The sequence below is a fragment of the Sinocyclocheilus anshuiensis genome, unplaced genomic scaffold (assembly GCF_001515605.1).
Source record: "Sinocyclocheilus anshuiensis isolate Anshui unplaced genomic scaffold, SAMN03320099.WGS_v1.1 scaffold238, whole genome shotgun sequence".
In the NCBI taxonomy this organism is placed as follows: domain Eukaryota; kingdom Metazoa; phylum Chordata; class Actinopteri; order Cypriniformes; family Cyprinidae; genus Sinocyclocheilus; species Sinocyclocheilus anshuiensis.
The window spans coordinates 2,393,134-2,409,206 of NW_015547674.1; the positions used below are offsets into that span (position 1 = coordinate 2,393,134).

At 36.9% G+C, this 16,073-nt stretch overlaps 1 protein-coding gene across 2 annotated transcripts in view; it reads left to right on the top strand.

The window, feature by feature from the left end:
* LOC107702980 (dnaJ homolog subfamily C member 25) overlaps window positions 1–11,247 on the top strand; it is a 20,192-nt gene extending 8,945 nt beyond the window's left edge. Inside the window, exons 2-5 of one of the 2 annotated variants that reach the window (XM_016505467.1) lie at window positions 4,049–4,201; window positions 8,778–8,988; window positions 9,070–9,248; window positions 9,914–11,247. In XM_016505467.1, coding sequence (XP_016360953.1) covers window positions 4,049–4,201; window positions 8,778–8,988; window positions 9,070–9,248; window positions 9,914–10,036 — 666 coding nt within the window. In that variant the 3' untranslated portion in view covers window positions 10,037–11,247. Of the gene's footprint in view, window positions 1–4,048; window positions 4,202–8,777; window positions 9,249–9,913 lie in introns of both variants that reach the window. The other variant, XM_016505466.1, reaches the window with a different exon arrangement.
* The last annotated feature ends 4,826 nt before the right edge of the window (window positions 11,248–16,073 follow it).

The following is a 16,073-nucleotide window of genomic DNA, read 5'->3' on the forward strand; positions in this document are numbered from 1 at the left end:
GTTCGAACGAATCAATTGAATGAATGATTCAGTGATAAAATCCGTGATTTGCCGCCACCTGCTGGCGGTTTCAGTTTCATTTTTAGGTATAATTGCAGTTATTTAAATCATTTATTATTTCTGTATTAAAAATTGTATATTTAAAACATTAATCTCCACATGAATTTATGAATTTAATTGCACTCATGCCACCTCTGAGCCTCACTGAATGTCTGAAAGTGTACCTACAAGCCACTTTTGTGTTCTTCTGTGCCACCTCTGTAGTACAAATTAATTTATTAATACTAATTTCATGATTGGTAACTTATTTGTCTTATTCTACTTCTTATTATATTGTTTTAAATAGAAATTTTAAAAAGCTTATAAACATACATTTTTGAATTTTACAGATGAAAATGATGCCATTGCAAAGGTAAAAAGAAAATGCCCCTGTAAATCACTTCACCTCATATTAGGAAGGCTAATTTTTGATCAGAATTTTTGATTATTGATCAGAAGGTGCTCCTTAATTTTTTTAAATTAGGAGGACAAGCGCTCCTGATTACAAGAAGAAAAACACTGCTCTTAAACTGGGTGTGTGACAGGTATGGCTGAGGAATGGGGTTTGGCCGAGGGTTTTTTTTGCTTTAAACCCTGACTACTACAACAATTATTACAACTTTTGTTTAAAAGAATAATTACACAATACGCTATTTCTTCCATGTTTTAATTTTAATGGTAAACCCTTTGTTTGCCAAAAAATAAAGAGTTTACTGTGGGAGTACTATACTCAACCAACAGCAGGGAAGGCAGTTGTTGTCAGAGCCCTTGTTATTCTTAATTTTGACATTAATTTTAATTTTTACACCAGACATATATATATCAGTTCAAAATACCGGTTATCGGTCTACTTGATCTGTAATAATCGGTATCGGCATCGGCCTTGAAAAATACATGTCGGTTGACCCCTAGAACAGAGTCTAAAATGTTTTGAACTTGTCCACTTTAGACCACTTCCAGAGGTTGTCGAAAACGCATTCGACCAGATTGCGCTCGTAGTGTGGACTCGTGCGGTCGGACAGCCACTAAAGACCGCCTACTCTCCGCTGACTGTGCTAATTCTTAAATATTACCATGTTCATTTCCTATACATTAACCGAGAAAAAATTGGAATGTTGAATTAATTTTAATATAAATGACAATGGGTAAGTGTAAGTGACCCATTAAAAATAAATGTTTTTCTTTTCAGTGGTTTAGTTTTGCATGTGCATAACTTCGTTAATGAAAACTATGACAAAAACGAGACAATAATAAGGTCATTAAACGATAACAGAGATTATATCAACATGCAATATCGTTGACGAAAAAAGACAAGACTAAAATGTAGTTAAAATAATAAAAACTTTACCAATACCTTTTTATTTTCGTTGAAAAATGTGGAGCCAAAACATTTCAGACTGCTGTACAAGACTCTATTACGCAAGCGTTCATGTTTGTGGTTGCCAGATATCCTCAAATCCCCCAATCAGAGCTTTTCTGTTAAACAGATACATACTCTGGCCGGCTTTTTGCTTTATGCAGTCTGCCAACCATTCACACGCGCTCTCTCTGCGGAGGGGCCGTGATCTGAAAACACGACATACAGTACTGTACAAGTAAGCTGGAGTTCAGCGATCTCCATTTGAGGTATTCTGCTTAAATGAAAGTGTCATTCAGCCAGTCTGTGTTCTGTCTGTGTTCTGTATTGTTTGCGATAGTGGTTGCGGATTGTAATGTTACTTATGCAACCTCTGTGCAGCAATAAGTCTTTTTGCCGTTGTTTCAAAAGAGAAACATTAATGCAATTTGGAATTATTGGAATTACCGTATTGACCCGAATATAAGACAATGTTTTTTTCTTGGAAATACATCTGAAAAAAACACGGTCGTCTTATATTCAGGGTCTAGACTTTGACATGTCAATAATACACCCACAACAATAGGTGGCGCCAAATACGCATAAAACGAGTGTGCCATGAAATACGTAATGTAATGCGTGTTGTAAAGATCGGAGTAAAAACAAAAGAAAAAGAAAACCTTACAGCTGCATGAGTTGTGACTGTCACGTTAGCCTGATGGGACCAAACTCCCTTTGTGATTTTAAAACGTAAGACAGTACCCAGATCTTATATTCGGGCCAATACGGTACTCTTAGGAACTTCTCTGTTATAATATTTAAGAGTAGGTTTTTGTTACACCAGTTTTCATAACGCAGGCAGGGCAAGTGTATATCTGAAGTCTTTGGTTTTTATTAGCCTCTAATTGATTTCTTGTTATAAATCTGTACACTAACGTTAGATATTCTGTTGATTTGTGCTTATTGGTGAAAGAGCAACTTCTGATGAAATGTAAAAATAAATTTCCCAAATGACAACAACCATTGCAATTAAAATTGAGCAAAATAATACAGAATATTTTTTCATAATTTTAACCATTATACAATAAGACGAAAATATGACGAATATTTCCACTGACTAAAACTAGACTAAAATTCTCAGACATTTAATCGACTAGGCCTAAAACTTGACTAAAACAGGACAAGTTGACTAAATATGATAAAAACTAAGTTACATTTGACACAGGACCTAAGACTAAATTAAAAATAGCTGACAAAATTAACACTAGAGAAAACAGAGAAAAACTGAATAAAATGACAGATGATAGGAATAAAATAAATAGGCCTACACAAAATATGTTTCAGTTAAATAATTAACAAATCAACAAAAAAAAAAAAAAGAGCAACTTCTGATGAAATGTAAAAATAAATTTCCCAAATGACAACAACCATTGCAATTAAAATTGAGCAAAATAATACAGTATATTTTTTCATAATTTTAACCATTATACAATAAGACGAAAATATGACGAATATTTCCACTGACTAAAACTAGACTAAAATTCTCAGACATTTAATCGACTAGGCCTAAAACTTGACTAAAACAGGACAAGTTGACTAAATATGATAAAAACTAAGTTACATTTGACACAGGACCTAAGACTAAATTAAAAATAGCTGACAAAATTAACACTAGAGAAAACAGAGAAAAACTGAATAAAATGACAGATGATAGGAATAAAATAAATAGGCCTACACAAAATATGTTTCAGTTAAATAATTAACAAATCAACAAAAAAAAAAAAAACCCGTCTGTTTCATTTCATTTCTATGGCCGCACCACAGTATTAAGAAAACAGAGATGGCTGAAAACGCACCCTGTTTGTTTTCTTTATTTTACAAAGGCATAGTTTTGTTCTTATTGTGAATATTTTAATTATTTTCCCCTGTGATAAGGACAGTATGCGTGATCTCGCCGGAGCCTCTCGTGCACACACAACATATCATTTTTAGGACTGCAGGATGTTTATAGGCCAATATTGTTTAAAATGAATGCAATTACAATTTGTTTTATTTTATAATAGTATATTTTCAGATTTTTATCTTATTCTGTTCTGAATACTGGTAAAATTTAAAGGATTTGCTGACAGTTTATAGGTGAATAAGTTTTTTTTTTTTTTTCCCCAATGCAATTTTGACTGATATGTGTGGCAGATTTTTATCTATGCAGTAAATGTTTTAAAAATAGCTTTTGGGGGGGAAAAACCCACAGCATTTGGCTCATATGTAAATTGCGCGAGTTTATTATTCCACAATATTAAATGGTAAGATCAGAAAATGCCCACATACACTGGCCCATAGACCCTCCTGTCAAAAGAAATCAGGACAGAAGTGGTCGAAAGTGGACAGAATATACGGATTAAAACACCAGGTGTGAGCGAGAATGTGTCTCCCGCATCTACTTGTGATCTAATCGACCAAAACGCTTTGTAATACCAGGTGTAAACAGGGCCTGAAGGTCTTTCATAGTGTTTGTCTGACTGACTGAATGTAAAGTCTTCAAGCTTTTACAGTAAAAATACTTTCAAGGGTTTGTCAAACTAGCATCAAAGTTGAATTTTGCTTTCCATTGCAATTTTGTGACATGGTAAATAGTTATAACAGCTTAATAGATTCCCATATTGCAACTTTCAGGATGAAGAATTACGTAAGGACTACGACTACATGCTGGACCACCCAGAGAAATACTACAGCCACTACTACACCTACTACAGAAGAAGACTTGCTCCCAAAGTAGACGTTAGGATAGTGATTCTCGTAACTATTTGTGCAGTCTCACTGTTTCAGGTGAGTACACCACTCATCACAAAATGTTCTGGTCATTTACTGCCGTCTGTTGCCATTGGCTTGAAAAGGCCGACATACTGATGACGTTGTTTTTCTTAATCATCATCTTCCTGATTTTCTTTTCTAAATCTGTTTTGGCGTCAGAGACTGTAAATCTCAGAGAACCCAATTTGGTGTGTTTCATCTACGGACCCTCAAGACAAAAAGCCAAAGAAACTTTGATTCATCAAATTGTTTTGCAGATATGAGCCAATAAAATTGTCATCCATTTTGAAAACAATTTGTATTACGTACATTTTGAAGAAGTACACCAAATAAAAAAAACGCCCATAGGGGGCACAGCAATAAATACTGCAACATTTCATTGTGAAGCCCAAATTGTAAAGCCTATAGACTTGAAACCAGGAATTTATTTAAGTATTATTTCCCACTACTCAGATGCATAGACTCTCCCAGGACGGCCATTGGGGGCACTACAATAAAGGCAAATATGTCGTGGGCAATTACATCTGAACTAGGGGTGGGAGAAAAAATCGATTCTCCGTTGCATCGCGATTCTCTCTTCAATGATTCTGAATCGATTCTGAGCTTGGTTTTTTCCCCACAAATGGCACGTGTGCGCGCTAGAGACACGGCGGGCTTCATTGCACAGAATTTGCGCTGTGAGACACGTGCGCATTGCTTGACAGTGTGTGCGGAGCAGGACAGCACATCTGATATATCGAAATAGATTTGTGAATTAGTGTAAATGCAGCCTGTTAAAGCTGCCACTGTCTATGATCTCATCAATAATAATCAAATGGCAATAATGCTGAGGAAAAAAAAAAAAAAACTATAACTCGTTTCGGATACTTAAAGAACACTTATTTTAAATAAGTAATTGTTTTTTTATTATATAAGCAGACTACTTTTTAAAACAAAGTACATTTTTTCAAATTAAATGTGATATAAAATTTATATGAAAATGTAGCCATGTGCAGTAATATTGAAAACTGAGAATGTGATGCATCGTGATATTGAGTTGATAATGATAATCGTAATTGAATTGAATCGTGAGAAGATTCACACCCCTATTTTTAAGATGGCAGTACTGACATTCCAACTATAAACAAAAAGCATAGAAACTGCAATTCTGGTTAAAATGTAAAGTTGTAAAGATGTATTTGCACAGAAGAAGAATTAATTAGGAAAAAATGTAGATCAAGAATCGTTTTGGAATCGGATCGTGACTCCCAGAATCGGAATCGGATCGGATCGTGAAGTGCCTAAATATTCCCACCCCTAATCTGAACCATATATCAGATACCTGACCGATATTATTGAATCCTTGGTTCAAGACAAACATTTTTTTTTTTTTTTCAAATGTCTGATTTCATTTCGGTGGCCAGATTGCCTCTGTGTTTGTTGGATGGATGATTTCATTTTGGCCTGAAAAAATGTTTACTGTGGTAGTGTTTTAGTCGAAGACCTTTTCTTATGGAATAAAACCAGTGCAGAAAGATTCTATGTAGTCCCATGATCAGAAATGACCAAAAACACTTACAATATAATGCCAAAAAAGAGCCATAAATGTTTTGTTAGTCTTTTCATATTGTAGCAAAATTACATAAATGCTCACCTTAAAGGGATAGTTCATCCAAAAACAAAAATTCTGTCACTTACTTACCCTCTTGTTGTACCTTGTGTCAGAGGCGTTGAGAGAGAGAGTTGCGCCAACAGAAGTTCGAAATGGTTGATCGTCACGTGATTCATGTAGACTTCAGATCCAGTTCCAGGAACTTCATAGCGGCCAATTGGAATACATTGAGTTAGAGAGACAGAACTGCAATATTTGGTAATTAGTAGACAAAAAAATGCATTTCGTTACAATATTTATAAAATAAATCAATGTGTATATGTAGTATGTATATGCAGTTTTAATCAATGCTGTTTTTAAAATATAAAATCCGCTAATATTTGAGGATTAATGTAGTCAACCATCGTTACCTGCTTTGTTAACATATTTTAGGCTAAAGTTACCTTGGTTAAAGACTGTTTTTTTTTTGTTTTTTTGAAATTGCATATTTTTTATGTTCTTAAAACATGTATGTTAGTCAAGTGCAATCACGGTTAATGTTCATTGTGGTTTCACTAATCTGATGGTAACTGAGGGCCTAATTAATCCTAAAGACATGATGTTTAGTGTGTTGTCTTAGAAAATTCATTCCAAATAAGTGAATTTAAAGATTAAATTAAGTGAAAATTAATCTTGTTTAATGGTTTCAATTATTGTGCACCCGTCAATTATTAATATATAAATATATTCATCAGGGATGCACAATATGAAAAATTTTAACCAATACTGATAACCGATAATTAAGTCCTTCTCATGGCCGATTCTGATACAGATACCGATAAGTTCATATTTTTATATTATAATTTTCATATAATCTTCAGTTTGTGCACAAATGAGAATAGAAAATCTAAGATGCACTGATGAAACTATTTTAGTAGCTCTGGCCTAACTATAAAAGCAAACATCAGTCCTGACTCTTCAAATGTATTTTTTTTTTTTGTAAGGCACCACAATACTTGGTAACAGAAAGGGTTTAACAGAACTATGGTTTATCTGCAATTAACAACTCATTAACAACACATTTATATTCAAGTATTTCATGCATAACAAAGAAATGCATCTATTCAACTAGGGATGTAACGATTCACTCAACTCACGATTCGATTCGATTCACGATTTTGATTTCACGATTCAATTCGATTCACAATGTTTTTTTTAACAAAATGAGATTTAAGACAAATTATAAATTAAATGTGTCATTTTATTATTGCTTGGACAAAATACTGTACGTTTCTTTGTGAAATTGAAATATAACACTATAATAATATACTAATATAGCACTTGTAAATTATTGCTCTTTTGTTGGTTTTGATTGCTTCTATTGTCCTCATTTGTAAGTCGCTTTGGATAAATGCGTTTGCTAAATAACAAAATTTAAATATAATGTAAATGTAAATAACAAAACTAAATTGAAATTTTAAAACAAGCCCCAAATTTAATATGCATTATACAGAGGCAAGAGGAAAAGAAAAAATATAATCGAAAGACAGTAAGTTCCACTCAGACACATTCATATAAACTCCTACCCCTAATTGAATCGCGATTTGTTTAGCATCTAAGCGATTTGAATCGTCACATATTAAAACTTATAAAAATTAAAATTTTCAACCGGCTCACGGTTAATTGCTACATCCCTAATAAATATGGTTACATATAAACAATGATTTAAACTATTACACATACAGTTGCAAACAAAAGATGATTGAAACATCTCAACCGATTTGAATCGTCACATATTTAAATCGATTTAAATTTAAACAAAATTCAATATCCCGTGGTAACTAGAGATTATGCCAGCTGCAGCTTGGATCCAGCCTCTTATGAAGACTTCATCACCTTTGAGTAGATGACACTAAAATAGTAACACTAAATTGTAGTCAAGCAGTCAAATATTCAATCATCATTAATTGTTCAAAGTAAAAAATACTACTAGAATTTCACTAAAATTTTTTTGCTGGCTGGATGTGCAGTTGTGTTAAATCCTGAACACCCCAACTAAAACTTATAGTTAATACTAGTGTATACTTAATACTTAAGTTATAACTAAGTGCAGTGGCTGGTGTTTGTTGATTTGCTGTGGACACATTCGATTAGAATTCGAATTTTGAACAGTATCAAAGCCTTTCCCATGCAATCAGTGCTGCAGATGCAGCTGCTGACACTGATGGTTGAGAGAGTGAAGTGTGGTGCCCACACATCGGAAAAGGCTGAGCCAGTTCTTCTGTGATGATTATAGAAAGTCTAGCTGAGATGAGTTGTTTCTTTGCAGCCAATCTTATTGTGATCACACTTGTGTTCCTCTGTGTTCAAAACAGACTAAACACATTATTATAAGCATAAGCATTTTTACTTTTATTTTTTCATGAAATTAATACTATATTTTGTTTCAATAAAATTTTGGGAGGAGAGTTCATGATACTAGACAATATTCACGTCTAAATTATGCATCTTATGAACTAAATAAGCTGAATTTTCATTCATGTTCTATTTTGAGAAGTCAGGATAATAACGTTTAGCTTGAAATTTTAATGTGACGTGATATAAGACAAGAATATCTATGGAATAGTTCTTTTCAGCCTGCTGTATTATTCTCCTCATTATTTTCATTATTCCTTTGTAATCCTCTGTAACTATATGAAGAAAGATAACATATATTTCCTTTTAATGATCGAAGGTTGAAGGGTGAGTAGAATAATCTCACCTCATTGTACCCAGTTTTTGAAAATAATTAAGAACTGAAGCTCATCTACAGCTTGATCAGTGCACTAGTTTGGCTCATTGAATAATTTCAGACAAGTCCTCAAGAGCTTCAACAAGAGGTTTGATGTCTGTAATAGGCTGCTGATAGTTGCAACAAGCAATGTCTTTGTGTGGCATATTCATTTTTAGAAAATGGCTCATAGAGTTAGATATTAGAGTCAGAACTATCCACTTAAGAAACATGTTTTTATTTGTTTGCAGTATTACAGCTGGTGGAGTAGCTACACAGAAGCCATCAACTACCTGATGACCATTCCCAAATACCGCATCCAGGCTACTGAACTGGCCAAGCAGCAAGGTCTGCTGAATAAAACCAAAGAGAAGGGCAAGAACCGGCGCTCCAAAGAGGAGATCCGTGAGGAGGAGGAGCAGATTATCAGAGACATCATCAAGAACAAGATAGACATCAAAGGTGGCTATCAGAAGCCCGATATATCTGATATTCTGCTTTGTAAAATCATTCTGTTCCCGTACCATCTGTACACTTATGTGGCGTGGAACTGCTCGTGGTTTTACCGTTTCACCATTCGCGGGGAGGAGTATGGGGATGAGGAGAGACTTTACATTATCCGCAGGTACATGAAGATGTCACAGGCTCAGTTTGATAGTCTGGACAATAGCCTGATAGAGACTTTCCTGAAGCAGCAGCTCTGGATCAAAGAGAATTATGAGGTTTGAGAAGATTCCTTTCCTTTTTTTTCTTTTTTATAAAGAATAAAACGAGAAAATATATTTTGCTTGTGTTAAACACAGACATCAGAAGGCACTTAACCAAAACCTATTCAACAAAAAAAACCTTTGAATGGATGATGGAACCAGAAGTGCTAAAATACAAACTTTTTTCTGGGTTGTGGCCTACAAAACTACATCACCCCTGCAGCAATCTATTAATTGCTATACAGTCAAAAATATAAGCTTTTCTTGGGCTCTGAAAGCAGTCTAAAGTTCAAAACCCTTTAAAAACATTGCTGTTAATGCATGTTTAGTTTTACATTACATAACAACTGTACTACTGTTGATTTCATGTCTGTTTTTCACATAGGTATACTTTATGCCCCATAATGGTGCGCATATGTGTGTATATATATATATAAAACTTAAAGATCATATGCTTAAAATCATATAAATAATTTACAATATGATGGATAATCAGATTCACCCAAACCTTTTTCATATTCAGAAGAAACATTCCTTATTAAGTCAATCTTGTGATTTACTTATTTTTATTATATTATTTTATATTTATAATATTTTTAATAATAAGCTTGAGTGTGTGGTGGCAGTATGTTTGTGTTTAGGACTCCAGACTGAGTGATCATACTGTGTGTTTATGAAAGGCCTACAGAGAGGAGCAGGAGGAGGAGATGAAGATGAAGATGGCCACAGACCCACGATGGAAACGCTACAGGCGCTGGATGAAGAGTGAGGGGCCTGGACGCATCACTTTTGCTGACGATTGACCTCACATGCACAGAGCACCGTCCCAGATGCATGTCCAGCCTGAACAGCCTGAGCTCACGTGTGTGTAATTACACACAGCTCTGTGCGCCCTTGTTTACAATAGACAAATGTGCACGTCATCTACAAGGCTACCTTTTCTTATAGACTATAAAGGCTTTTTGATTGTACCTGCGGAGGATCATTAGATTTTTCTGTCATTGCATAGGAGGAAGAGACTGTTGGAATCATAAAGAAAAATAACTGTGTAATAACATTGTGTTTTACCAGGAGTTATATGATCACAGGCTATAGAAAACCCTTTTGTTGAAAAATGCCTAATTTCAAACATTGAAAGGCTTTGTGTCTCTTTCTTTCTTTCTACATATCTGCTATAAATGTTACGTCATCTGATGCTGTGCTTGTGCCCTGAAGGTGTTTTTCTTTTTCTCTCTTCCCATTTTTTTCCCCCACATATTAAGTCACATCTAATATTTCAGTTACAGGTTTTTGTGGTACTTCAATAAAGTTTTATAGTTTAAGGCCAGTTAGCAAACTTTGTTACCTTGTAGGGATTCCTGTTCATGAGCATCCTGGTTACGTCCATGATCTCACTTTAAAACAGTGCAGACATGACATAGGTTGTCCCACTGTAGATTAATATTTCATCAGTAATTTATTATATTATGTGTGCATAACCAACGGTGCACATAAAAGGTCTATGCCCCAAAGACTTTTCATTAGATTCAAGGTGTTTTGTGTTTGACTATGTGCCTTCTATGAATGCTTGTAATTTCTTCATTTCAGTAGAATTTCGAAATCAGTTTTTCCTCGCCTGTAAGGATTCATTGCCTGAAGTCTGTCTTGAAGAGACAATGTTATTAAAAGTATTCTAGAAAGTAGTAGGAGATTTTTTTAAAAAAAATTTTTTTAAAGTATGTCCTGGTCATTATTTTTCCATGCAATAATTTCATTCATGCAATCTGTAACAAAAACAAGGCTGAAATGAGAACAGAGAGATCAGAAATTGATTGTTTGCATAGCATCTCATTTTATCATCCCCAAATTCATGACTCTAATCGTCTTGGTTATGTAACCCTGGACCCCTGAGTAGGAAACAAAACGCTGCCTCAGTAGTTAACACTATCCATTTGATAAGCATGACGTCATGTGTCACCATTTCCGGGTCCAAATGCTCTATCAGATCCAAAAAGCAAACAACAAATGGAGTTTATATACAGTGCCCTCCATAAGTATTGGAACAGTGATGACTGCTGTGGAGTCAAGACATCTGCAAATGATTAAAAGAGGAATATGAGACAAAACTACAGAATGTCACATTTTTATTATTGTCACATTTTTTATTTTATTATTGGGTGATTCAACTCAGATGTTTTACCAACTAAGAAGATCAGCACTTAGAGTTTCATCTCCTATCTGATGTGAGCATAAGTATTGGGACAGTTGGCTCACAGGTCTTTCTAAGTGATCAGCTGTGTCCTGTTGCATTAATTTTTCAGATATTAAAAGCAGGGAATGTGCTGTATCAGTTTTAGCCATTGCTATAACTGCACACAAACTAGGATGAAGACGAGGGAGCTGACTTTGAGAGACAAGCAAGCAATTTGAGTGCTAAAAGAAAAGAGGAACTCAATTAGAGTTATATCAAAAACAATGGGCATGTAGAAATCAACGTTTGGAACGTCCTGAAAAAGAAAGAAACCACCGGTGACTACAGCAACCAACAACGACCTTGTCGGCTGAGAAAAACAATATCTGACAGACAAATCATAAAAGCTGTGAAAAAGAACCCTAAAATAAGTGTCTGTAAAATCACCAATAACCTCCAGAAAGCTGGAGTGATGGTCTGACAATCTACTGTCCGCAGGAGACTTCCACAGCATAAGCTACACAGCAAGATGCAAACCTCTGATCAGCAGCAAACATAGAAAGGTAAGATTAGAGTTTGCAACAAAAGCAGAAAGGTGAGCCAGTAGAGTTTTGGAACAGTTTTATGGACAGATGAGACAAAGATGATCTATTATTTAATTGATGGGAAAGCAAAAGTGTGGAGGAAAAAAAAGGAACTGCAAATGATCCTAAGCATACAACCTCATCTGTGAAGCATGGAGGAGGTGGTGTCACTGCGTGGGCCTCTGGAACAGGCTCTCTCAACTTTATTAATGGCTTAACGAATGATGGTGATAGCAGAATGAATGCAGAAGTGTACAAAAACATCTTGGCTACCAATGCTCAAGAAAATGCCACAAGACTCGTCGGAAAGTACTTCATATTGCAACAGGACTATGACCCAAAACACCCTGCTAGCTCAGTCAAGGAGTTTATCAGGGCAAAGAAATGGAAGGTATTAGATTGCCCAAGTCAGTCTCCAGATTTAAATCCTATTGAACATGAATTTCACCAGCTAAAGAGGAGACTAAAGGCAGAAACTCCCCAAAACAAGCAACGGTTGAAATTGGCTGTATTAAAGGCTGGTGTTATGACCTTAAGATAGTCTATGCATCTGTGAACTGTTTTTGTATGTATTTGATCTCTCTGCTCGTGTGTGTAGACATGTTTGTGTTCCAGATGGGTGTGGCCTCTGTTAACCAGCTGGAAATGGTGATTGGTGATGGTGACACCCTACCCAGATATAAGGACCGCCCCAAACACTCGTCTTCTGCCTTTGAGCCTCGTTGACTTCGTACTGTTGTGTTTTGCTAGCGTTCTGATTGACTGTTTCCTGCTATTGTTTGTATCGCCGTTGTCGTTTGGTTGTGAAAGAGTGTCCTACCGGAGAGAGAGATATTCTGAGTGGACTGAATCTGTTTAGTGTTTGTTATTGTAAGATCAAATTCTAAAACCCCTGTTTATCTGAACATTGCTTGTCTTGACTACGATTTGGATTCTGATTCTGCTTTGTGTACGCCTTGAAACTTTGTAAATAACTTTGTAAATATTATTGTAAATAAATGAAGGGCCGTAGAGGGTTAGACGTCATTTTATTTATATGTATCCTTTTTTCACTTTGTTTATGGTTGAGGGAGGTAGGGAAGTTGGCCTGTATTTAGTTGTCTTTATTTCTGTTTGAGGTTATTTAGTTGTCAAAGAAAAGTCTGTTTTGTTTATTGTTTTGGCCTTGTCTGCCCCTGAAGATAATCCCGTTAAAAGAAAATAAAATTGTTTATTTGGCATCTCTCTGGTGTGAACTCAAATCTCTTTTTCTGTTACGGCTAACCTCTAGAGGTCGTAACAGAAATTGGGGGCTCATCCGGGATTTGAACCTGGGACCTCTCGCAAGTAACACTGGGAAAAGCATGTCAGTGGATGAAACCAAGAGTCTGGTGACGTCTGTGGGTGGCAGACTTACTGCTGTGATTGCATGTGAGGGATTCACAACTAAATATAAGCTTTTAAACTTGCATTTGCTTTTACATTGGCTTTAAGTTCAATTGTCCTAATACTTACACTCTAAAAAAATGCTGGGTTGTTTCAACCCAACTTTGGGTCAAATATGGACTAACCCAGCTGTTGGGTTAAATTTTTAAATTAAATTTTTAACCCAAAAGTTGGGTTAGTCCATATTTGACCCAAAGTTGGGTTGAAACAACCCAGCATTTTTTCTAGAGTGTATGCTCACATCAGACTGAGGAATGAAACTCTACAAGTGCTGTCCTTTTTATTTGATAAAACATGTTCGTGTTGAAACCGCTTATAATAAAATGTGACATTCTCTAATTTTGTCTCACATTCATATTTTAATCATATTTGCAGATGTCTTGACTCCACAGCAGACAAAACTATTTTGTCATTACTGTTCCAATACTTATGGAGGGCACTGTATATTAACTGTGAGCTGTACCACATGATCCTTACCTTCATCTCCATACAGAAATGTTAGTTGGCCAGGCAGTGCAAAAGTTTTCCATTTCACAAATGTTTTTTATAGTGGACAAAGGTTCTTTTGATTATTAAAATGTTCTTCACACTAAGAAATAATGACTCCGTTAAGAACTGTTTAAAGGTTCTTTGAGGACCCCAAAAAATGGTTCTTCTATGGCATCACTGTGAAAACCCCCCTTTGGAGGCTTTATTTTTAAGAGTGCAGGTGGCTTTCATTAAATTACAAGATTCACACTTCTGCTTTTAATGACTCCATTTGCCCCATTTCATTCTAGCTCAATGTCACAATTTTGTCATAATTTAAAATCTGTTGTCACCTTGTTTTTTTTGTTTTTTTGGTTAAGCTTAACTTGTACTGAACCTGGAATATTCTGATACACCATTGCTAATGTACAGATCACATTTTTAAAACTGCCATTGATCTGCTGCATTAAGAGGATTTAAAAAAAAAAATGTAATTATATAAACAATTTGTATATCTCTGTGAGTAAAAACTGTTCAGAATTAAAGCTAGAAAACGTCTCAGGTTACTTATGTAACCATCATGGTTCACTGAGTAGGGAACGAGACACTGCGTCCTCTAGGGGTCGCTATGGGGAACGCCTCGTCGTGACCCGTGTCTGAAGCATACATTGAAAACACCAACAACACGTTGGCCAGCGACAGCCCATGACATCACTACTGATGCGACTATAGTATAAATAGGCACCGGGAGAACATGTCATTCACTTCTTCGTCTGAAGCTTGCGTTCAAAGCATGGCAGGAAGCCTAGAGGATGCAGTGTCTCGTTCCCTACTCAGGGAACCATAGTTACATAAGTAACCTGAGACGTTCCCTTTCAAGGGAACTTCGAACTGCGTCCTCTAGAGGTCGCTATGGGGAACGGTATACCCATGCCGCCATGCAAGCGAACCCGGGCGCTCGATAGGAAGCAGCATGCTTCCAGGGCTATCATACCGGCTGGACACAATATCGACGAGTGAGGTACTCTCAACGAGAGAAGGGGCTCGCCCAGCATGATCGTTAGAAATCAGGGGTAAGTGTACTGTAAGCTTTAGCCAAAAAAACTCAGCGCATCAGAGAGGCGGATTTGGAAGGGCTTAGTTCACCTGATGCTACTGGTTCCAGGTGCTCTGGGAAAACAGAGAACTCAACTCTCACGTGAGAGGAGAACTCCTCTACAGGGGGCATCCTCTCATAGCCGTTTTCGCGCATCGCCTCGATGTTGGCATAGCTCATATGCTGGAATCGATAGATGCAAGAAGAAAACAGCCTCTTCCATTCCTTCTCGATTTCAGTATGCAAATCAGGAAGGAATGGAAGGCTCACCTGAGCTGGACGGTTATGGTCAGAAAGATAACGCTCATCGAGACGACCCCGCGGCACCACTCTCTTGGCCCGCTTCCACGGCAAGTCTAGCCTCGCCGTGGCGCGATCCATAACTTCCAACAGCTCATCATACGCAGGGCAGGAGGATTGGGAAGGCTCAGCCTCTTCGCCGTCCTCAGACATCTCCTGCTCAGCAGAGCACTGGCCCCCGGATCAGATGATGTCAAAGAGATAACATCATCCTCCAGCGGCTCTCTCTCGTCCGCAGCCAACGAGCGCGAGAAGGAAAGCCCCTCCCTAAACTCATCAGCCAGGTCCACCTGCGAACCCCATGAGCTCATTCTCCTCCGTGCCTCAGCAGCGGCGGGTCCTGAACCGTGGGGAGCAGATGGCTGCCCCTCTTTCCTCGAAAAAAGAGACAAACGAGAGTGGAGCTTTTTCATCGAAAAACGCTCACAATGCATGCAAATCGCCCCCTCAAGGACGTCGCGTGCGTGCTTCTCGCCCAAACACAAAACGCAGAGATCGTGTGTCATCAGGTGTCAAATGGCGACGACACGGATGCACACACCCTCTAAACGCTCTGCTAGTGCTCGCCATAATAACAGATAGTAGATCGCTCTTACCACGTTCAAATGCACGCTTCAAACAAAGCAGTCAATGAAGACGAAGAAGAGAATGACAAGTTCTCCCGGCGCCTATTTATACTATAGTCGCACCGGTAGTGACGTCATGGGCTGTCGCCAGCCAACGTGTTGTTGGTGTTTTTTGAATGTATGCTTCAGACATGGGTCACGACGAGGCGTTCCCCATAGCGACCCCTAGAG